This window comes from Aphidius gifuensis, linkage group LG4, assembly GCF_014905175.1.
Source record: "Aphidius gifuensis isolate YNYX2018 linkage group LG4, ASM1490517v1, whole genome shotgun sequence".
NCBI classification, from domain to species: Eukaryota; Metazoa; Arthropoda; class Insecta; order Hymenoptera; family Braconidae; genus Aphidius; species Aphidius gifuensis.
The window spans coordinates 2607693-2631882 of record NC_057791.1 but is presented as its reverse complement, the minus strand read 5'-3'; the positions used below and the strand labels follow the sequence as shown (position 1 = coordinate 2631882).

At 25.1% G+C, this 24190-nt stretch overlaps 3 protein-coding genes and 2 long non-coding RNA genes across 8 annotated transcripts; 1 reads left to right on the top strand and 4 right to left on the bottom strand.

Moving 5' to 3' along the window:
* Positions 1-147: 147 nt before the first annotated feature.
* LOC122854463 (hexokinase-2-like) lies at positions 148-7794 on the top strand. 3 transcript variants are annotated; one of them, XM_044155121.1, is made up of 9 exons: positions 148-372; positions 3502-3612; positions 5177-5330; positions 5413-5631; positions 5790-6109; positions 6193-6305; positions 6387-6682; positions 6766-6899; positions 6975-7794. In XM_044155121.1, exons 1-9 carry the CDS (start codon positions 280-282, stop codon positions 7062-7064), a joined length of 1530 nt encoding a protein of 509 aa, XP_044011056.1. In that variant the 5' UTR covers positions 148-279; the 3' UTR covers positions 7065-7794. The 3 variants fall into 3 exon arrangements, with proteins under 3 accessions (XP_044011056.1, XP_044011058.1, XP_044011059.1); XM_044155123.1 differs by lacking the exon at positions 148-372 and adding an exon at positions 2010-3088 and having other exon boundaries at positions 6975-7792; XM_044155124.1 differs by lacking the exon at positions 148-372 and adding an exon at positions 3077-3318.
* A 1787-nt stretch (positions 7795-9581) lies between these two features.
* Positions 9582-10221, bottom strand: LOC122854461. 2 transcript variants are annotated; one of them, XR_006373966.1, is made up of 3 exons: positions 10036-10221; positions 9865-9936; positions 9582-9692 (listed from the first exon to the last, which is right to left on the bottom strand). It is a non-coding gene; the product is annotated as an uncharacterized LOC122854461 (long non-coding RNA). The 2 variants fall into 2 exon arrangements; XR_006373965.1 differs by having other exon boundaries at positions 9630-9692; positions 9786-9936.
* Positions 10222-11282: 1061 nt separating this feature from the next.
* On the bottom strand, positions 11283-12188 carry LOC122854460. Its single transcript, XR_006373964.1, has 4 exons — positions 12120-12188; positions 11822-12019; positions 11573-11723; positions 11283-11483 (listed from the first exon to the last, which is right to left on the bottom strand). It is a non-coding gene; the product is annotated as an uncharacterized LOC122854460 (long non-coding RNA).
* A 1111-nt stretch (positions 12189-13299) lies between these two features.
* LOC122854459 lies at positions 13300-18894 on the bottom strand. The gene is made up of 5 exons (XM_044155118.1): positions 18785-18894; positions 14295-14378; positions 14005-14190; positions 13754-13904; positions 13300-13665 (listed from the first exon to the last, which is right to left on the bottom strand). Exons 1-5 carry the CDS (start codon positions 18809-18811, stop codon positions 13595-13597), a joined length of 519 nt encoding a protein of 172 aa, XP_044011053.1. The 5' UTR covers positions 18812-18894; the 3' UTR covers positions 13300-13594.
* Positions 18895-21698: 2804 nt separating this feature from the next.
* LOC122854458 lies at positions 21699-22795 on the bottom strand. The gene is made up of 5 exons (XM_044155117.1): positions 22679-22795; positions 22446-22517; positions 22141-22341; positions 21891-22041; positions 21699-21806 (listed from the first exon to the last, which is right to left on the bottom strand). Exons 1-5 carry the CDS (start codon positions 22700-22702, stop codon positions 21733-21735), a joined length of 522 nt encoding a protein of 173 aa, XP_044011052.1. The 5' UTR covers positions 22703-22795; the 3' UTR covers positions 21699-21732.
* Positions 22796-24190: the final 1395 nt, after the last annotated feature.

The following is a 24190-nucleotide window of genomic DNA, read 5'->3' as shown; positions in this document are numbered from 1 at the left end:
CATTTTTGCAAGTAATTGAAAAAAAAAGAAAATTGATCTACTCATTAATATGAATTAATTATATCGTAGATTCTTTGAATGTGCAGAGGTGGCACATACCAAAAACAAAAAAAAAAAAATAAAAAAATAAATAATATCGCGTGTCTGAAACACATACAAAGACAAGTTGAATTATTTATCAGCGAATAAGTTTGTCCATCTTGCTTGGACTTGTGCTTTATTGACAGCTCAAAAAGAGCAAGATAATAAGCAAATAAAAAATAACAAAAAAATTTTTTGATGTGGTGGGAGGAATATAGAGACATGACCAGACGTGGTCATCATGAAGATTCACATTTGGTGAATTCACACTGTTCCGCACTCATTCGAACGGTACGTAACGCGCGGCTAGTCCGAACAATAATAAAACCAAAGTTAACTTTTAATACAATTCTTTTAATCATTTAAATATATTTATTTTAAACATTGATATTAATTTTAAATAAACATTTGTCTTTTACTTATATTGTGTATTGATAAATTATTTTTTTTATTGATAATCAATATAAGCTTCAATTTATTTCGATTTTTATTAATTACTATTAAATATAAATTTTATTATTTCAATCTTAATTGTTTTTTTAAATAAAAAGTCATACGTGATTTTAAGTGATATATTAAATATTGGATCAAAGTTTAATAATTAATATTAATTTTTTTTTTTTAAAACTAATTTGATAGGTGAGTTTGTTATGTATATTTTATGAAATATGTAGATTAATTTTATTATACATCTCGAATTTCAATATGAAAAAACACGTGGTGATTAAAATACATATACGCAACAAGTTGAATATTTAAAAAATACTTTGTACAATATAATAAAATATATTATAAAAAAAAATAACATAAGTTTAGCATAAAAATACATTTTAAATGGACATAAATTTCAATTAAATTATCACATTGATTTTAATATTTTTTATTAAATTATTTATTGTATTGTGTTTGTGTTTTTATTATTTTAAAAAAAAGTTAGAAATATAAATTGACTTAAGGTACATTATATACTTAAAAATAAATAAAAAAAAAAATAACATTATCAGGATTTTTTAAGTTACTAAATAATCGTGATAGTAATCAAATGTATATATGAAAAAAAATAATACTTTGACAGTTTATATTATTAATATTGGTATCAGAGATTTAGCTGATATATTTTTTATTAATTGCAAAATAACCAGCAAATTCCCACCAGCTGATATCTATTTATGATTGAGATTTTTTATATGAGTCTATATTAAACTAAAATATTTATTTCGATTAAAAACATTTCGGGTGTTTCTAATATATTATAGTAATTAAATCGAGACTCTCGTTTTGTTTGTTTATATAATAAGTAAATAGAAATAGCTTCTATATATATATAAAAAAGTCATTTAGAAAATAGCTCTTGTGTTTATAATTCTGGATGGTCAAGTGATAAGTTCGTATTACTTAATGTAGATACCAAATTAAAATAGCAAGTCAGGTCAACTAACTAAACAATTGCAACTGACGTTTACACCTTTCAATTGATTTTAATCAAGCTTCATTCCAGTATTTTTTTACATTTGTTGCTAATTTTTTTTTTTTTTACAATCTTAATATCGCAAATTATTAAATGCGTTTTTTATTTTTTATTTTTATCATACAATTGTTGAATTAAAAAATTTTATCTGTATAATATCTGATGACTTGTGGCCATGATATTCAAGCCACGTGAATTTTGTCTCATTTAATATCTCAATTAGACGAAATTACATTTCTCACTTTTTTATTATACTCTAATCTTTAAAAAAAAATTAATTAATTAATTTAAAAATAACTTGAAGACGATTTTTTTTTTTTTTTTCATCAGTAATAAATCTTGAATATGATTTATTTCAAAGAAATTTCAATTATTTATATTCTTTTTATTTTAAAAATATATTACAAAATTAAATTTTTATTTAAATCTATGATTGTATAAAAAAAAAATAAATTTAAAAATCAAAATTATTAGTCACATGGAAATTAAAATATCTAAGTATATTTCCTTATCTGGCCAAGCTTATCATTAGCTTCCGAAAACATCAACAGAACAATAAAAAGATAACGATTTACTTAAATATAGCTTTAGACAAGTTTTAAATTTAGTTGTCACTGATTTTTAAGATTGCTTACAAGTTATATTTAAAAAAAAAAAAAAAAAACAACAGACAATTATATAACTTTAATTTGTCAATCAAAATTATTTACATTCAAGCTCATAACACGTACAATTATTTTTAAAAAAATTATGGAAATAAATTATCTATTATACTACAAATAAAATAATTAAAAAATTATTTAATTTGTAAAAAGTAAATTAAAAATTAACATTTACTTTTACAGCTGATAGTAAGTTATCAATTTTTTTTTTTTTTTTTCCATTCTACATTTAGTAAAGAAAAAAAAAAAAAAATTTGTTAAATGATAACAAAATTTATTGACTTTGTACGATTAAATTAGGACAAGTATGGCGTTAGTAATCATGCGCACATCTATATGCATAAATATAATTTACAAAACCGCGTACATGTAATTAAACGAGTATCATGTGTTGCATTCTACAAATACTCTTACAATTAAAACAATACGTAGTTCATGATAAAAAAATTAAAAAAAAAAAAAACTCGTGACGTATTTGTGTAGCTAAGTCATTAAATCATAATATACACGTGTGTAATATCATTGTCTCGTGTGTTGTTTTATTACATTTAGTATAGATTAAAAAGAAAAAAAAAATTTTTTTTCAAGTGTTTATAAATAATTAAAAAACAATTAAATAAAATATAATTTCTTTTTTTTTTTTTGGCATCATTTTAAGTTTTTTTTTTAAATTTTTAAAAATTTTTTACGATGGCTGATTTGTTGGTATATTAATGTGACGCGAATGGGCTCACTTTAATAAACCAACCAGCAACGTCAACTTCAAAGAGGTCGGGATGATGGCTAGAGAGGATTGACGACGATCATGATGAGGAGGAGGAGGGCAATATTTGTGTTGTAACAGGTTTCCACGTTGCGTGTTTTCATGACACTCTACGTAAGCACGAATGTCGAGCGTTTATTTACTTATTATTATTAGAAAAATAATAAATTCATTAACAATCAATCAAATTGATTTTTTAAAATTATTTATATAAAATAATAATAATAAATTAAATAAATGGAAATAAATAAAATTTAAATTCATAAAGTGTACTTGATCTAAATTCAGTCGAAAATTCGTGATACAAAAAAAAAATAAGATCATAAAAATTTCCATTCATGCGGGTACGATATCATTTTGTACAATGATCTTTAAATTTTACCTTTAATTTTTAATATTGATAAAAATTTAAAACAAACAAAAAATTTATGATTGTTTTTATATCTTATGAATTTTTTTGATAATAAATATATATATAGAAAAATTTTATTGTAATAATTTTTTTTTCTTTTTTAAAATTGTTTTAGAAATATAAAGAGTCTGGAAATTTGAGTATAATGGTTCCAAGTGATAGAACATTGCATGATGCGATTCAGGTGGCACCATTGGAAATTCCTGATGACGTTAAAAGACAAAAGGTAATCTAAAAAATTAAAAAAAAAATATATTTATATTGATAAACAAATATAATTAGGTATTCCGGGAATTTTTATTTTTCTTGTTTGTTGAATATTGCAATTATCACAGAAATGATATTCAGTAAACAATAATTAAAACATTTAAAAAAAAAATAATTAAAATTATATAAGAATGATTATTTATTATTTCTACAATGTTATATTATTTTTAATGATCCTATTTCGATTTGTCAATTTAAACTCGTGATCAATTTATAAATATTGGATGAATAAAAATATATATTCTATTGTCGGATTAAAATTTATTGTCGAGAGAGCCCTTCGATATTGCTGACACTAATAATAGCATACTTTAGTTGTCAAGCAAATCAACTTCAAGTGTTTAAAAGTGGCAAAGTAATATGCCATATAGTTATTATAATAACACTTAAAAATATCAGTAAAAAAAAAAAAAAATTAATTAATATATATTATATAATTTTGTTGAGATAAATTTTGCAATTTTGATTTATATAATTATTATTGAATTTATAATTTCTCAGGGTTATCAAAAACGTCTTAACTTTTTCGAGCAATGTCCACTGACCTGAACTTGAGATTATCATATTTATTTTTTTTTTTCCCCCTTAAGGTTGACCTTATTCACTCTAATGATAATAAAAATAATTTTATAATTTGTAAATATTATATTTTTATTTTAAATTAAAAAATAGCTAATTAATAAAAAAATTTGAAAATATATTTTTTATAATTGAGACATTGGACGAGCCCCTTTCTATCAAAAATAAAAATAATAAAAAAATCTATTAGCAAATTATCTTTTTCTCCTCAGGCTAAAAATATATCATTAAACCTGATATTTTTTGGCAAAATAGAAACAAACAAATATTATTTTTATATAATTAAAAAAAAAAAAAAATAAAACAATTTTTTTAAAGTTATTAGAATGAGTATTTTTTATTTTATTCGATTGCTTTAAATTAATGACGTAATTTAAACAATTAATTATGTGAACTGTAAATTGTATGTGACTTGAAAAATTCATGATTTACTTTATTGTATTTTAAATTGCAAAGAGGTGGGTGGTTAAATACCCTCATTGACACTGACTAATTAAAGGATTGCATTTTATTACTTTTAAGTATTTATATATTTGCAATTTTTTTTTTATTTACCAATGATTTTCAAGAATTTAATATTTTAGATGATTAAATAAGCAAAAAGAAAAAAAAAACTGAGATGATAAAATAATCAATTATAAAAAAAAAAAAAAAAAGTATTGACACGACAAAATGTTATCAAGTTTTTTAATGATCTTGTCGAACTAATTTACAAAAGTTTCTTGGGGCTTGTCGGGCAATTTGTAGTCGAAAAAAATAAAAAAAAAAATAGCTATCATTGATCTGATGTTGGTGGGTTCGTCCTCATTAAATAAACTTTCTTAAATGAATGCAAATTATGATTCAATTTGAATATGATGAAATATTAATTTTACTTTAAATAAAAAAAATATTTATAAATTTTTTGGAGTAGTAATTTTAAATTATTTCTTTTTGATATTTAGATTGAAAATTTGTTGGAACAAATGAGATTGTCAGCAGCAACTGTTAGAAAAATTCAAGATGTTTTTTTATCAGAAATGATAAAAGGCATTCATCAACAAGATTCATCATTGCAAATGGAAAATACATATATTCCAGAATTGCCTGATGGAACTGGTTCGTTAAAAAATAATAATTTATTCAATGAAAATAAATAAATTTTGCATCAATAATGATTTTTTTTTAAATGTATTTTTAGAGGAAGGACTTTTTTTAGCTCTTGATCTTGGTGGAACAAATTTTAGAGTACTCTTACTTGAACTTGTAAATGGTGTTGTTGTCAGAGAAGACGTAAAAAAATATCACATTGATGCTCATCTTAGAACTGGCTCGGGTATTCCTCTATTTGAGTATCTTGCTGAATGTGTCAGTAATTTTGTCATCAGCGAGGGTCTTCAAGACGTAGAGCTTCCTTTAGGTAATTCAAATATATTGATTTTTTTTCATTATTATTATAATTTCTACTTGTTTGTCATTGCCACTTTAATTACAATCATTTGATACTAGAAAAACAAAAAAATAAATGTTAAGTTTTATAAAAATAATTAATTAAAATATATTTATAAATATTTTTAGGTTTTACATTTTCATTTCCAATGATACAACATTCACTTGATGTTGGTATACTTGTAACATGGACAAAAAGTTTTAATTGTCCTGATGTTGTTAATAAGGATGCAGTACAATTATTGAGAGAAGCATTGGATAGACGTGGTGATACAAGAGTACAAGTTGTTGCTGTTTTAAATGATACAACTGGTACACTTGTTCAAGGTGCAACACAAGATCCACACACAGCAATTGGTCTTGTTTTAGGTACTGGTAGTAATGCTTGTTATCTTGAACGTGCTGATAAAGTTGAACATTGGGAACCAGAAAGACATGGAGAAAAAGAAGTAAATATTACCAAACTCATTTTACTTTATTTTTTTTCTTTTTTATTCTTTAATAATTACAATAATTTTTTAAATATTTTTAGGTAATTATTGACATTGAATGGGGAGCATTTGGTGATAATGGTGTTTTAGATTTTATCAAGACAGATTTTGATTTGGAAAATGATGCTAATTCATTGCTTGTTAATTCATTTACGTATGTTATTAAATAATTATTAAAATTTATATATTTTTTGTTTAAATAATATAATTAATTTGATGTAATTAAATTTTATAGATTTGAAAAATATATAAGTGGTAAATATCTTGGTGAAGTTGTGAGAATAATACTTGCAAAATTGTGTAAAGATGGTTTGTTATATACAAAACAAACACCAGAATCTCTTTTTACTACTGGTAAATTTTTGACTGATTATATATCTATGATTGAACAAGATACTGTTGATGGTGGTAGTGACAATGCCAAGGAAGTTTTAACTAAATTTGGTATTAATCCTGATGAAGAGGATCTTAAAATAACACAATATGTATGTGAAGTTGCATCAAATCGTGCTGCATTATTAGTTTCAATATGTAAGAGTTATTAATATATTTATATTTTGTATTGTAAAAAAAAAAAAAATAAAGAAATACATTATTTATTGATTATTTAACAGGTGCAGCAACACTTTTGGATCACATGGAAAGAGAAGATGTTACAATAGCTGTTGATGGATCATTATATGAACATCATCCACGATTAGAAACCTGGATGAATCAATACATTAGTCTTCTTGCACCTGCTCGCAAAGTAATTTAAATTTAAATTATTCTACCTTTATTATTATTCATATTTTAAAATGATAATTGTGTTTTTTGTTTATAGTTTAAATTAATTCATGCACAAGATGGCAGTGGAAAAGGAGCTGCAATTGTTGCTGCAATTGCTCTCAAGTTAAAAAAGCGATTTGAATGAAATATAATAATTGAAATAATAAAAAAAAAAAAACAAAAAGACACCAGTTGTTTAAATAATTTTGCACGGCTTTGCCTTTTGTGATGATTTACATATTTGCCAATTGATTTAGTAAATATTTCACAATGATAATGAAATTTTACACGAGTCTTTCGATCAAAATTTTTTAACAACGTGGATTATCTTCTTATTTTGATCAAATCAATTGTTTTTATTTCAATAAGCTGATAGTATAATTTAATTTTTATTCTATGCAGTTTTATGTAACACGTTTTTTAGAGTATAGAAAAAAAAAAACAATCCATATAATTAGCTCAGGAAGCTTCCTTATTTTTTTTAATTTTATTTTAATATTGTTGTTTATGAAAAATTTTTAAAAAGATAAATTGATAAATATATCATATGGTAGTTGAATAGTTTTCATTTTGGAATATTGAGGCATTCCAGTTGTACATAAAACTTAAGAAATTATAAATATTTTTAATATTAATTAAAAAGAACAACGTTAAATTTATATTGCACATTAATTAATAATCAAAATTTTGATATTTTATTTTTTTTTTTAAAATTGATTGAAGATTAAAATATACTTTGATATAATTTTTTATATGTATAAAATAATATTGTAATGAAAAGAAAATTTGGGTTATTTTAAAAATATGAAAATTGTCATTTGTAAATTAGTAATTTAATTTTCTTATAAATAAATAAATAAATAAAATGACAAGTTGACGATTTGATTTTATTTTAGAAAATTAGTAAATATATAAAATGTTGAATTTTTAGTATTTTGTGATATCTCAATACATATTGTGACATAACATGAGACTTGATACTATTGTTAGTTACACTTATCAGCCAAGATAAAGATAGGCAGTCTCGCCCACGCAGACCAAAGAATAAAATAGTAAGCTTACAATACTTTTCAATGATATATATTTAATTCCACTAAAATTTAAACATTAATTTTAATTTTTGTGCTTTTATAATAAAAGAAAATAATTAATTACTATATGTTGATTAATTTTTATTACATACACAGTTTTTACATAAATATAAACTAAAATTAATTACATTGGTTTATTAATCAAGTCACTCAAATTTATTATTACATAATAATTTAAAATATTATTCAAAGCAAGCCTCAATTAAATTCCTAGCTTTCTCCTCGTGTTTTTAATAAAATGATAAATTGATAATAATTGTGAAATAATTAATCTGTGATATCAAAATAGTTTAACAATAAAAATACAAAATCCAATAGTCGATCCTGTTGCTAAAAATTTAAAAACAAAATATATATGTTGACGTTTAAGAGGTCTTGGTTCGTCAGATGTTTTATCATTTTATATTTTATTTACATGCAATAATTTATTTTCAAATACTTCATGCTCGGAATATTTATTTAAAATATCATTAAATCGCTTTGTTAAAGGCTTATTTCTTCCCATTGCTAAAACTGAATAAGTTTGAATAAATGGTTTTTTTACCAAATACAATTGTGGATATTGCAAAGCTTTATCTCTTAACACCAACATTCCATTCACACAAACACTATTTTTACTGCTATAGACCGATTAATTAATTCTTCATCCAATAGGTGTAAAAATGATGATTTATTATTGTACAATTAAAAAAAATTGTTAAATTGAATTGTACTAATAATATTTTGAAATACGTACCGCTAATGGTAACAAAGTTGAAATCTAAATATCAAAAGGATTAATTTCTTAGTATGGTGTTACCTTAATTTTAAACCTAGCCAAAATAATTTTATACTTTTATTTATATATACTGATATTATTTTTTTCTATAATAACTTTTTTGGATAATTCATTTTTTTTTAATCTCAACAACTTGGTGATTGTCGATGTATTCGGTTACCAACTATAATCATTAGTAAAAAAATATAAATAAATCCTGGAAAGACAAGTAATTGTGGTAATTGTGTGTTGACGATTTGTTCTTATTTTAGAAAATTAGTAAGTATATTCAATGTCACGTCGGTGTGTCAGTACTAGATGTGACAAACACAAAATAGTAAAAAATTACCTTTAATGTTCTACACTCCCAATGGATTTGACAGAGAAATAAATAAAAAAACCTAAATGTATATATGGTATGCAATTAATTTTATAAAATGATGAAATATTATTTTTATTATTTTTTTAAAAATAAATAGAAATATTAAATAAATATCTTTTGTATACTTGTTTCTTAAATGATACAAGATGAGGGATAAAATAATTTAACTGATATTCAATTCTTTGTACAATGTCCACGAGTATAAATTATTAATGTAAAAAAGAATGATTAAAGAAACAACAAAAAGAATGCATAATAAGTCATCATTGATGAAAAAAATAAATTGTTTTCTCGTAGAAAAAAAATGTCAAGTTGCTTAAAAAATTGTATTTTACTTAATGATTTATAATTTCAATAATAATTATATTACTATTGTCATCATAGAATACTATAATCTTTTTATAGTCTTTAATATGTATATTTTACTTTTATTTCTTTGCATAAAATGTTTTTTGTTATGAACGATGATCGCTCAATCTGTCTTGTTTTTTAACACTAGTGCCAACAGCTGAATTACTACGAATGTAGACGCCAAACTGATAACTAAAAGAAAAAAAAATATATTTAAACTAAACGGCTGAGTTTTGAAAGGAAAAAACAATATAAATAAAATTTAGCATGATTATTGCAACATACAGAAAGCAGAATAGCAAAACAATTCTAATAAAAATTGTGGCAGATAATGAGACTTGATTTGTCCGGCATCTACACTCACCGCCCAACACCAAGATATCAGCAACTCGACCATACGGACGATTAAATAAAATCCCAAGCCCGGAACCGATCCCTAGAAATAAAAGAAAAAAAGTTATCAATTAAGCAAAATAATATGTATTGTAAATAAAAAAAATCGAATTATCATAATTTTACTTTTCTTTCAATTAACCTTAATCACACTAATATAACCCAATAAATTGGCAAGAAAGAGCAAGCTTATCAGAAACATCTCATCTCTGAAGGGCATATTTTCCAAAGTCATTATTCGGCCACTCTCCCTATCTGGTATGATCGGTACCCTTAACTCACCATATTGACTACTAATTACTTGTACCGTTAATGGTAACAACAGAGCTGAAATCTAAATAACAAAAAGAATAAATTTTTAGTATGCGGTGTTGTTGTAATTTACTGATATCTTAATTTTATATTCAGTAATAATAATATATATTTTCTATACTTACAACGCCATGAAGAGCGAAAAATCTACCAGCTCTATAAAGAGCACAGCGGTAGAAAGTATCCTGACATTTTATCTGTTTTATCTATAGAAAAACAATAAATAAAATCATGAACAGCTGATTGTTGAATGCAAGATTTTATATTTTTTCGATTTGGCATTTAAATAATTGAAACGTTTTAATTCTCGAAATTATGAAAAGAGTGCTATCAATATATTGAAGATATTTTGAGTTTAAAATGATTTTTTTAACTAACCTCTTTATTTGTCAATGGTAACATCGTGGTAATTCATCAATTTTTTTTTTCACGCCCCTGAGATCAGCGAAAATTTGAAATTCCTTAGTATTAATATAAATTTAAAAGACTGATAAACATACATATACCGCTGAAATAAGTAGAGTTTATAAATAATTTGTAATCTTAATTATTATAATAATTTCATTGGAAATGACAAGACCACGTGTTTATAGCAACAGGTACGAGATAAATTTTATATACTGTTTACGTGCACTCAGCTGATTCGGATTGACATTTGCCTTAGAGAAAGAGACACACGAACCAGTGCACAATGCACTGCGTTGCGCATTAAAAAAAAAAATTAGTTTTCTTGCAAGATGTCTTCTAGATGTCTGTCCATTTTCACAACTGCAATGGTCAAAAACACCATCATATGTTTTTATGTTAATTAGGTAAATATCAATCTAATAATGAAACTCTATAATAATCAAATTATTATAACACCTTAATAAATAATGAAAATTAAGCAATCGATTTGTTTGAGACCATAAACGTATAAGTATGTATATTCTCCAAAATAATTATTTTTGTTGACTATTAAATAAACACCAGTAAACAATTTATAGCAGGAATTCACCAATTAAAAGTTGCTAGAAAAATTGTATTTTAATTCGATTTATAATTACAATAATAATTATATTACTATTGTCCTTATAAAATACTATATACTTTTTATAATTTTCAATATGCATATATTTTTATTTTATTTTTGTTGCGCTTAAATTTTCTTTTTGTTGTAAATAATGCTCGCTAAATAAGCATGATCTCCGGTAATTATTCCAAACACTCATTCCTTCTTGCATTTTATGACTTTAAATGTCACTACATGTATTATAGATGTAAACACGAGTTCGATAACTAAAAAAAAAAAAAAAAAACATTTTAAACTTAACGGCTGAGTACTATTAGTAAAAAAAATAAAAATCAATATGATTATTTCAACATACTGAAAGCGAAGAAGCAATACCATCCCAATACAATTTGTGACATAACATGAGACTTGATATGATCCTTAGTTACACTTATGAACCAAGAAAAATATAGGATGGACTCGCCAAAACGGACGAAAAAATAAAATAGTAAGACTGCAGCCCATTTCTAGAATTGAAGAAAATAAATTGTCAATTACAAAAAATAATTTGTATCATAAATAAAAAAAATCGAATCATCATAATTTTGATGTTCTTTCAACCAACCTTAATCACACCAATAAAACCTATTAAATGCGCAAAAAAGAGCAGGCTTATCAGAACCACTTCATGTAAGACAGACATATCTGTCAAAGACAGTATTATCATATCAGGGTCTGTTGATTTAAGTTTAAACGCGCACACCAACACACCATATTGACCACCAATTACTTGTACCGTTAATGGTAACAACAGAGTTGTAATCTGAATAGTAAACAGATTAATTTCTTAGTGTGGTGTTGATTTAATTGATTGTTAAATTTTAAATTTAGTCAAAAAAATCTTATTCATTTTATATACTTACAGCACCATAAAGTGAGATATATTTACCATGACGCATAAGATCAGCGTGGCCTAAATGCTTGGGTTTTATCTATAAAAAAATTAATTAAGTCATAAATAGCTAATTGATTCATATTCCAAGATTTTATATTCTTTCGATTTTGCATATTAATTTTAAATTATGAAAATAGCTTTATTAATATAATAAATATATATTTTGAGTTTAAATCGATTTTTTCAACTCACCTCTTCTTTATTTGTCAATGGTATCATCTTGGTAATAGTAAAATTTTTCCACGCCCTGATATCACCTAAAATATTAACATAACATTTTAACATTATATTTAAAGTAAAAAATCACTAATTATATTTATTTAAAATTAGTTGACGTGAATAAAACACTATATATATATAGATCACCGAAAATTTAAACTTTTTATGTAATTATAAAATTCAAAGACTGATAATTATACCACTAAAATAATTTGATTTTAATAATTCGATTTAAAATTACAAAACTACATATTTATGGAAAATTCTATATATTGTTTACAAACACGCAGCTGACTGTCAGATTGACATTTGTCTACGAGAGAGACATATGAACTATTTAAGGGCAGATAGCTCAAGTCAAATCGTTTTCCCACTGCGCTGCGATGCGCATTAGAAAAAAAAAATCAATTGAATTATAATTTATTAGTGTACAAAAAACATTCTATTGAATTATAGGAATTATTTAAAATTTTATAATCAAAAACTGTATATTTTGTAAGTATTTAAAATGTTGAATTTTTTGTATTCTGAAATATTTACCAGCACGATAAAAAGCACAGCGGTAAAAAGTATCTTGACATTTTATCGATTTTACCGATAGAAAAATGAACGAAATCATGAACAGCTGCTGCTTGATGAGTACAAGATTTTATATATTTTTCGATATGCCATTTAAATATTTAAAAGGTTTCGATTCTCGAAATAATGAAAATAGCTAAAGTTAATGTAATGAAGATAATTCTAATTTAAACTGATTTTTTATTTAACTGACCTTTTTATTTGTCAATGGTATACCATCGTAATAATATTAAACTTTTGCCACGCCCTGATATTACATAAATGTATTAGTATTTCAAGAATCTACTGTATAAATTTCAAAGCATTCTCATATTCGGAAAAAAATCGACGAAATACCTTAAAATTACAAAGCTACGTATTTATAGCAAATTTTACATATTGTTTACATACACTCAGCTGACTGTCAGATTGACATAATGCCATGTGAGACATACAAACCAATGCGCTGCAAATTATTTTCCCTGTTGCTTGAAAAATTGTTAATTACAAAAATAATTATATTACTATTGTCATTATAAAATACTATATATACTTTCGATAATTTTTAATATATAAATATATTTTCATTTTATTTTTGTTACGTTTAAATGTTTTTTGTTGTAAACGATGATCGCTAAATAAGCATGATCCTTGGTAACTCGACACTTATTCGTCCTTGTCTTTGTCTGCTTCGATTGCCATTGCAAGTATTACATAGAGAGAGAAGAGTGCGTTCACTAAAAAAAAAATAAAACATTTTTTAACTTGACCGCTGAAAATTATTAGTAAAAAAAAATAAAATTCAACAGAATTAGTTCAACGTACGGAGAGAAAAGCTGCAACACCATTTCAATAAATATTGTGACATCACATGAGACTTGATACTTTCGTCGACTGCACTAATCAACCAAAAAAAAAAGAAAAACAGTTCTACTACACGGACAAGAAAATAAAGTACTATGTATCCAGTCCATTTCTAGAATTAAAGATATATCCAAATTATCAATTAATAAAATTACTTGTATCTTAAATAAAAAAAATCAAATTATCATAATTTTGCTTTTTTATCAACTAACCTTAATCACACTAATAAAACCAAATAAATGCACAAGGGCGAGCAGGGTTATCGGAATAGCCTCAACTGCGGCAGGCACATCTGTGAAAGTAAAGAGTTTTTCAAAACGGCCTTCGCTGGGGTATATAAGCACACCATATTGACCACCAATTACTTGTATCGTTAATGGTAACAACAAAGTTGTAATCTGAATAGTAAAAAGGTTTATTTTTTTGTATGCCGTTGTTGCTATTGACTGTTAGCTTAAGTTTAAATTTGGTCAAAAGAACATGTGTATTTTATTATACTTACAAGGCTATACAGTGCGACAAATTTAGCAAATGCATAAGTACTGAAGCAGCAAATTCTACTGTGACGTAGTATTTCGTCCTGCGTCTATAAAAAAATAATAAAATCATAAACAGCTGATTGATGAATGCAAGATTTCAGGTATTTTTTGGATTTTATACGTGTAAATAGTAGAATAGCCTTTTAATTTTCAAATTATAAGTTTTAATATAGGCAATGAAGATAATTTAAATTTAAATTATTTTTATCAACTAACCTTTTGATGTGTCAATGGTAATAACATCGTGATAATATCAAATTTTTTCCACTCCCTGATATCACCGATAATATCAACTTTTTTGTAATCATAAAATTCAAAAACTGATAATTATACTAAAAAACTGATGATTATTGCTAATTTTATATGCACCCAACTGACACTGACTGTTCAATTATATAGGGATGTTTTTAAGTGATTATAAAATTTAAAGACTGATAATTAAATTATATTACATATACACTTGAAATAAGTAGAGTTTATAAATAATTTGTAATCTTATTATTATAATAATTTCATTGAAAATGACAAGACTACGTGTTGATAGTGACAGGTACGAGATAAACTTTATATATTGTTTATATGCACTCAGCTGCGATTGGGATGACATTTGCCTTAGAGAAAGAGACGGACGAACCAGTGCACAATGCACTGCGTTGCGCATTAAAAAAAAAAAATTAGTTTTCTCTCTCAGAAAAACCAAGATGTCTGTCCATTTTCACAACTGCAATGGTCAAAAACACAACCATATGTTTTCGTGTTCATTAGATAAATATCAATCTAATAAGCAAACTCTCAGACAAAATTTATTTATTCATTTTTTTACTTTAATTGATGAAATATTTAATACATGATATTGAAAGACATTTTAATAATTATTTTAACGACTTAATAAATAATGAAAATTAAGCAATCGATTTGTTTGAGACCACATTAAATAAACACCAGTAAACAATTTATAGCAGAAATTCACCACTAGAAAGTTGCTAGAAAAATTGTATTTTAATTCGATTTATAATTACAATAATAATTTTATCGCTATTGTCCTTATAAAATATATACTTTTTATAATTTTTAATGTATACACAGTAAAAAATAGTTGGTAAAATTAACAAATTCAGTTTGTTAATTTAGGTCCACCAACAAAACGTTTGTTAATTTAACAAACATTTTATTTGCAGTAAATTAGGTCTGAAATAACTGTTTGTTAATTTTACAAATTTTGTTTGTAAAATAAAACTACAAACAGCTGTTTGTTAATTTTACAAATACTTTTTGTTAAATTTTTTTTTTTTTGTGCAAGCAAAAAAATAAATGTCTATTCATTTATATAATATTTTTTGATACGTAAATTTTATTATTTTTTCAAATATTCTACTTATTTTTACATTAAATCTTCATTTATATATTCTTCGAGCAATTTAACACAAAAAAATTTGTAAAATTAACAACCATATTGTAAAAACATTTTAAAATTTTTGTTGGTAAAATTAACAAACAATTTGTAAAATTAACAAACGGAGTTTGTAAAAATATTTTACAAATTTTTTGTTTTGTAAAATTAACAAATAAAATTTGTCAAAAGATTTTACAAATTTTTTTTTGTTAAATTAACAAACAAAAATTTGACAAACGACTAAAGTCTACAAATTACAAACGAATTACCAACTTTTTTTTACTGTGTATATATATATTTTCATATTATTTTCGTTGCTTTCAAATTTCTTTTGTTAAAAATAATGCTCGCTAAATAAGCATGATCTTCGGTGTAACTTTTTCAGACTCTTATTCTTTCTTACATTTAATGACTCGAACTGTCACTGAAAGTACTAAGGCTGAAGTTAAGAATTCGATAACTAAAAAAAAACATTTGTTAACTTAATGGCTGAGTACTATTGGTAAAAAAAAAATAAAACAAGATAATTATTTAAACATACCGATAGGAAAGAAGCAATACCATCCCAATACAAATTGTGACATAACATGAGACTTGATACTATTGTTAGTGACACTTCCCAACCAAGATAAAGATAGGCATGTCTCGCCCAAACGGACCAAAGAATAAAATAGTAAACCTACAACCCATTTCTAGAATTGAAGAAAATAAATTATCGATTAAAAAAAATAATATGTATCATAAATAAAAAAAATCAAATCATCATAATTTTGCTTTTTTTTAAACTAACCTTAAGCACACTGAAAAAACCTATCAAATGCGCAAAAAAGAGCAGGCTTATCAGAACCGCTTCATGTAGCAAAGTCATATCTGTCAAAGACAGTATTTTCACATCAGGCTCTTTTGAGTGAGGATCATTGTTCGGGTTGATCACCTCACCATATTGGCCACCAATTACTTGTACCGTTAGTGGTAACAACAGAGTTGTAACCTAAATAGTAAAAAGATTAACTTTTTTAGTGTGGTGTTGATTTAATTGACTGTTAACTAAATTTTAAATTCAACCGAAAAAATATTATTCATTCTATATATACTTACAGCGCCATGAAGTGAGGCATATTTACCAGCCCACATAAGAGTGGAGTGGCAGAAAGGATTCTTGGGTTTTATCTATAAAAAAATTAATAAAGCCATGAAGGGCTTATTGATAAATCCAAGGTTTTATATTTTTTTAATTTTCTCTTAAATTATGCGATATTAATTAATATGATGAAAATTTTTCGACTAACCTCTTTATTTGTCAATGGTATCATTGTGGTAATATCGAACTTTTTTTCGCACCTGAGATCCTCGAAAATTCAAACTTTTCATGTGATTATAAAATTCAAAGACTGATAATATTTTATTGAAAATAACAAGACTACGTGTTTATAGCAACAGGTACGAGATATAATTTTATATACTGTTTATATGCACTCAGCTGATTGGGATGACATTTGCCTTAGAGAAAGAGACACACGAACCAGTGCACAATGCACTAAGTTGCGCATTAAAAATAAAAATTAGTTTTCTCGCAGAAAAACCAAGATGTCTGACCATTTTCACAACTGCAATGGTCAAAAACACCATCATATGTTTTCGTGTTCATTAGATATAAATATCAATCCAATAATCAATCTCCAAAACAAAATTTATTTACTTATTTTTTTGCTTTAAATGATGAAATATTTAGCACATGATATTGAAAAAAATATTAATAATTATTATAACACCATAATAAATAATGAAGATTAAGCAATCGATTTTTTTCAGATCATTAACGTATATATTCTCTAAAATAGTTTTTTTTTTTTTTGACTATTAAATAAACACCAGTAAAATATTTCTAGCAGAAATTCACTACTATAGAGATTTGCTAGAAAAATTTGTATTTAATTCGATTTATAATCACAATAATAATTTTATTACTATCGTCCTTATAAAATACTATTTATACTTTCGATAATTTTTAATATATAAATATATTTTCATTTTATTTTTGTTACGTTTAAATGTTTTTTGTTGTAAACGATGATCGCTAAATAAGCATGATCCTTGGTAACTCGACACTTATTCGTCCTTGTCTTTGTCTGCTTCGATTGCCATTGCAAGTATTACATATAGAGAGAAGAGTGCGTTCACTAAAAAAAAAAAATATTTTTTAACTTGACCGCTGAAAATTATTAGTAAAAAATAAAACTCAAAAATATTAGTTCAACGTACGGAAAGAAAAGGCGGAACACCATTTCAATAAATATTGTGACATCACATGAGACTTGATACTTTCTTCTGCACCTACACTAACCAACCAAAAAAAAAAGAAAAGCACTTCTACTGCACGGGCAACAAAATAAAGTAATATGTATTGAGTCCATTTCTAAAATTAAAGATATCAAAATTATCAATTAATAAAATTATTTGTATCTTCTTAAATAAAAAAAATCAAATTATCATATAATTTTGCTTTTTTATCAACCAACCTTAAGCACACTAATAAAACCAAATAAATGCACAAGGGCGAGCAGGGTTATCGGAATAGCCTCAACTGCGGCAGGCACATCTGTGAAAGTAAAGAGTTTTTTAAGACCGCCTTCGGTGGGGTATATAAGCACACCATATTGACCACCAATTACTTGTACCGTTAATGGTAACAACACAGTTGAAATCTAAATACCAAAAAGATTCATTCTTTAGTATGCTGTTGTTGTTATTGACTGTTAACTCAAGTTTAAATTTGGTCAAAAGAACATGTGTATTTTATTATACTTACAAGGCTATACAGTGTGACAAATTTAGCAAATGCATAAGTACTGAAGCAGCAAACCCTACTGTGACGTGGTATTTCGTCCTGCGCCTATAAAAAAATAATAAAATCATGAACAGCTGATTGATGAATGCCAGATTTCATCTATTTTTTTGATTTTACGTGTAAATAGTAGAATAGCCTTTTAATTTTCGAATTATAAGTTTTAATATAAGCAAAGAAGATAATTTAAATTTAAATTATTTTTATTAACTAACCTTTTGATGTGTCAATGGTAATAACATCGTGGTAATATCAAATTTTTTCCACTCCCTGATATCACCGATAATATCAACTTTTTTGTAATCATAAAATTCAAAAACTGATAATTATATTAAAAAACTGATGATTATTGCTAATTTTATATGCACCCAACTGACACTGACTGTTCCATTAGAAATTTTTCTAAGTGATTATAAAATTCAAAGACTGATAATTAAATTATATTATATATACACTTGAAATAAGTAGAGTTTATAAATAATTTGTAATCTTATTATTATGATAATTTCATTGAAAATGACAAGACCACGTGTTTATAGCAACAGGTACGAGATAAATTTTATATATTGTTTATATGCACTCAGCTGATTGGGATGACATTTGCCTTAGAGAAAGAGACACACGAACCAGTGCACAATGCACTGCGTTGCGCATTAAAAAAATAAATTAGTTTTTTCAGAAAAACCAAGACGTCCGACCATTTTTACAACTGCAATGGTCGAAAACACCATCATATGTTTTTGTGTTCATTAAATAAATATCAATCCAATAATCAATCTCCAAAACAAAATTTATTTATTTATTTTTTTGCTTTAAATGATGAAATATTTAGTACATGATATTAAAAGACATTTTTATAATTATTATAAAATCTTAATAAATAATGAAAATTAAGTAATCGATTTGTTTGAGACCATTAACGTATATGTATATTCTCCAGAATAATTATTTTTGTTGACTATTAAATAAACACCAGTAAACGATTTATAGCAGAAATTCACAACTAGAAAGTTGCTAGAAAAATTGTATTTTTTATTTCGATTTAAAATTACGATAATAATAATATTACTATTGTCTTTATAAAATACTATATACTTTTTATAATTTTCAATATACATATATTTTTATTTCATTTTTGTTGCGCTTAAATTTTCTTTTTGTTGTAAATAATGCTCGCTCAATAAGCATGATCTTCGGTAATTATTCCAGACACTTATTCTTTTTTACATTTTACGACTTGAACTGTCACTAGAAGTACCAAAACTGCAGACATGAATTGGATAACTAAAAAAAAAAACAAAAACACATTCTTGAACTTAACGACTGAGTACTATTAGTAATAAAAAAAATAAAACTCAACATGATTATTTCAACATACAGAAAGCAAAGAAGCAATACCATCCCAATACAAATTGTGACATAACATGAGACTTCATATGATTGGTAATTACACTTATCCACCAAGAAAAAGATATGCATGTCTCGCCTATATGGACCAGGAAATAAAATATTAAGCCTACACCCCATTTCTAGAAATTAAGAAAAATGAATTATCAATTTAAAAAAATAATATTTATCATAAATAAAAATAATTATCGTAGTTTTGCTTTTCTTTGAACTAACCTTGATCACACTAATCAAACCTATTAAATGCGCAAAAAAGAGCAGGCTTATCAGAACCACTTCATGTAAGACAGTCATATCTGTCAAAGACAGCAATATCATATTAGGCTCTATTGGGTCATTGTCACCTTTTGGGTGTATCACCTGACCATATTGACCACCAATTACTTGAACCGTTAATGGTAACAACAGAGTTGAAATCTAAATAGTAAAAAGATTAATTTTTCAGTGTGGTGTTGTTATTAACTGTTAACTAAATTTTAAATTCAGTCAAAAAAATATTATTCATTTTATATACTTACAGCGCCATAAAATGAGACATATTTACCGGCACATATAATAGTAGAGTAGTTGTAAGTTTTATTGGGTTTTATCTATAAAAAAATTAGTAAAGTCATGAATAGCTTATTAATAAATCCAGGGTTTTAAATTTTTTAATTTTATCATATATCTTAAATTATGAAAATGGTGATATTAACATAATAAAAATAATTTAAGTTTGAATTTATTTTTTTAATTAACCTCTTTATTTGTCAATGGTAACATCGCGGTAGTATATTAATTTTTTTTTTTTCACGCCCTGAGATCACCGAAAATTTAAACTTCTTCAGTATTAATATAAAATTAAAAGACTGATAATTATACCAAAAAACTGATGATTATTGCTAATTTTATATGCACCCAACTCACACCGACTGTTCGATTAGGGATGTTTTTAAATGATTTTAAAATTCAGACTGATAATTAAATTATATACATATGTACAACTGAAATAAGTAAAGTTTATAAATAATTTGTAATCTTAATTATTATAATAATTTCATTGAAAATGACAAGACCACGTGTTTATAGCTACAGGTCTGAGATAAATTTTATATATGTACTGTTTACATGCACTCAGCTGATTGGGATTGACATTTGCCTTAGAGAAAGAGACACACAAGCCAGTGCACAATGCACTGCGTTGCGCATTGAAAAAAAAATTAGTTTTCTCTCAGCAAAACCAAGATGTCAGACCATTTTCACAACTGCAATGGTCGAAAACATCCCATCATATGTTTTTGTGTTCATTAAATAATTATCAAAAAATAAAATCTAATAATCAAACTTAGACAAAATTCAATTATTAACTTTTTTACTTTAAATGATGAAGTATTTAGTATACATGATTTTCAAAGACATTTTAATAATTATTCTAACACCTTAATAAATAATGAAAATTAAGCAATCGATTTGTTTGAGACCATTAACGTAGATATTGTTTGGAATAGTTTTTTTTTTTTTTGACTATTAAATAAACACCAGTAAACAATTTATAGAAGAAATTCACTACTAGAAAGTTGCTAGAAAAATTGTATTTTAATTCGATTTATAATTACAATAATAATTATATTACTATTGTCCTTATAAAATACTATATACTTTTTATAATTTTTAGTAGATATATTTTTTTATTTTATTTTTGTTGCGCTTAAATTTTTTTTTTGTTGTAAATAATACCCGCTTAATAAGCATGATTTCTGGTAATTATTCCAGACACTCATTCCTTCTTCTTGCATTTTAGGACTTGAACTGTTACTGCAAGTACCAAAACTGAAGATATGAATTCGATAACTAAAAAAAAAAAAACCATTTGTTAACTTCATGGTTGAGTACTATTGGTAAAAAAAATAAAACAAGATAATTATTTAAACATACCTAAAGCAAATAAGCAATACCATCCCAATTCAAATTGTGACATAACATGAGACTTGATACTATTGTTAGTTACACTTATGAACCAAGTAAAAGATAGGCATAACTCTCCTCCACGGACCAGAAAATAAAATACTAAGCCTATTCCCCATTTCTAGAAATATAGAGAAATAAATTATCAATTTAAAAAAATAATATGTATCATAAACAAAAGAAATTAAATTATCGTAATTTTGCTTTTCTCTCAACTAACCTTGATCACACTAATCAAACCTATTAAATGCGCAAAAAAGAGCAGGCTTATTAGAACCACTTCATGTAAGACAGTCATATCTGTCAAAGACAGTATTTTTATATTAGGCTCTATTGGGTCATATTCAGTCTTCGGGTGTATCAACTCACCATATTGACCACCAATTACTTGTATCGTCAATGGTAACAACAGAGTTGAAATCTAAATAGTGAAAATAATAATTTTTTAGTGTGGTGTTGTTGTTATTGATTGTTAACTAAATTTTAAATTCAGTCAAAAAAATATTATTCATTTTATATACTTACAACACCATGCAATGAGACATATTTACCAGCACACATAATAGTAGAGTAGTTGTAAGTATTCTTGGGTTTTAGCTATAAGAAAATTAATGAAGTCATGAATAGCTAATCGATAAAACCAAGGTTTTATATTTTTTCGATTTTGCATATTAATATCATATATTGTATATTATGAAAATAGTGATATTAACATATAATAAAGATAATTGAACTTTAAATTCATTTTTTTAACTAACCTCTTTATTTGTCAATGGTAACATCGTGGTAGTATATATAATAATATAATATCAAATTTTTTTTTGCACGCCCTGAGATCACCGAAAATTTAAACTTCCTCAGTATTAATATAAAATTAAAAGACTGATAATTATACATATACAACTGAAATAAATAGAGTTTATAAATAATTTGTAAACTTAATTATTATAATAATTTCATTGAAATTGATAAGACTACGTGTTTATAGCAACAAGTACGAGGTAAATTTTATATACTGTTTACATGCACTCAGCTGATTGGGATTGACATTTGCCTTAGAGAACGAGATACACAAGCCAGTGCACAATGCACTGCGTTGCGCATTAAAAAGAAAAATTAGTTTTCTCTCTGAAAAACCAAGATGTCTGACCATTTTTACAACTGCAATGGTCAAACACACCATCATATGTTTTTGTGTTAATCAGAAGAATATAAATCTAATAATCAAACTCTTATAACACTTTAATAAATAATGAAAATTAAGTAATTGATTTGTTTGAGACCATTTCAACGTATATATTCAAATTTAACGGATATATATGAATAATTTTTTTTTTAATATTAAATAAACACCAGTAAACAATTTATAGCAGAAATCCACTACTAGAAAGTTGCTAGCAAAATTGTATTTTTTATTTCGATTTAAAATTAAAATAATAATTATATTATTATTGTCTTCATAAAATACTATATACTTTTTATAATTTTCAATATACATATATTTTTATTTTCATTTTTGTTGCGCTTAAATTTTCTTTTTGTTGTAAATAATGCTCGCTCAATAAGCATGGACTTCGGTAATTATTCCAGACACTTATTCTTTTTTACATTTTATGACTTGAACTGTTACTAGAAGTATCAAAACTGCAGACATGAATTGGATAACTAAAAAAAAAAACAAAAACACATTCTTGAACTTAACGACTGAGTACTATTAGTAATAAAAAAAATAATTAAATAAAATTCAACATGATTATTTCAACATACAGAAAGCAAAGAAGCAATACCATTCCAATACAAATTGTGACATAACATGTGACTTCATATGATTGGTAATTACACCTATCCACCAAGAAAAACATATATGCATGTCTCGCCCAAACGGACTAGGAAATAAAATATTAAGCCTACACCCCATTTCTAGAAATAAAGAAAAATGAATTATCAATTAAAAAAAAAATATGTATCATAAATAAAAATAATTAAATTATCGTAATTTTGCTTTTCCTTGAACTAACCTCGATCATACTAATCAAACCTATTAAATGCGCAAAAAAGAGCAGGCTTATCAAAACCACGAAAACCACTTTATCTCTGACAGTCATATCTGTCAAAGACAGCAATATCATATTAGGCTCTATTGGGTCATTGTCACCTTTTGGGTGTATCACCTGACCATATTGACCACCAATTACTTGAGTAAAAAGATTAATTTTTTAGTGTGGTGTTGTTATTAATTGTTAACTAAATTTTAAATTCAGTCAAAAAAA

Coding starts and splice junctions, on each gene's coding strand:
- LOC122854458 (XM_044155117.1), bottom strand. CDS start 22,702: ATGTTACCATTGACAAATAAAGAG. Junction 22,342..22,445: donor ATGTCTCATTGCATGGTGTT/GTAAGTATATAA, acceptor TTCACTATTTAG/ATTTCAACTCTGTTGTTACC. Junction 21,807..21,890: donor GTATTGCTTATTTGCTTTAG/GTATGTTTAAAT, acceptor TTTTTTTTTTAG/TTATCGAATTCATATCTTCA.
- LOC122854459 (XM_044155118.1), bottom strand. CDS start 18,811: ATGTTATTACCATTGACACATCAAAAG. Junction 13,905..14,004: donor GTTTTATTAGTGTGATTAAG/GTTAGTTGATAA, acceptor CTTTAATTCTAG/AAATGGACTGGATACATAGT. Junction 13,666..13,753: donor GTGTTGCAGCTTTTCTCTCC/GTACGTTGAACT, acceptor TTTTTTTTTTAG/TGAACGCACTCTTCTCTCTC.
- LOC122854463 (XM_044155121.1), top strand. CDS start 280: ATGTGGTGGGAGGAATATAGAGACATGACCAGACGTGGTCATCATGAA. Junction 6,110..6,192: donor AAAGACATGGAGAAAAAGAA/GTAAATATTACC, acceptor AAATATTTTTAG/GTAATTATTGACATTGAATG. Junction 6,900..6,974: donor TTCTTGCACCTGCTCGCAAA/GTAATTTAAATT, acceptor TTTTGTTTATAG/TTTAAATTAATTCATGCACA.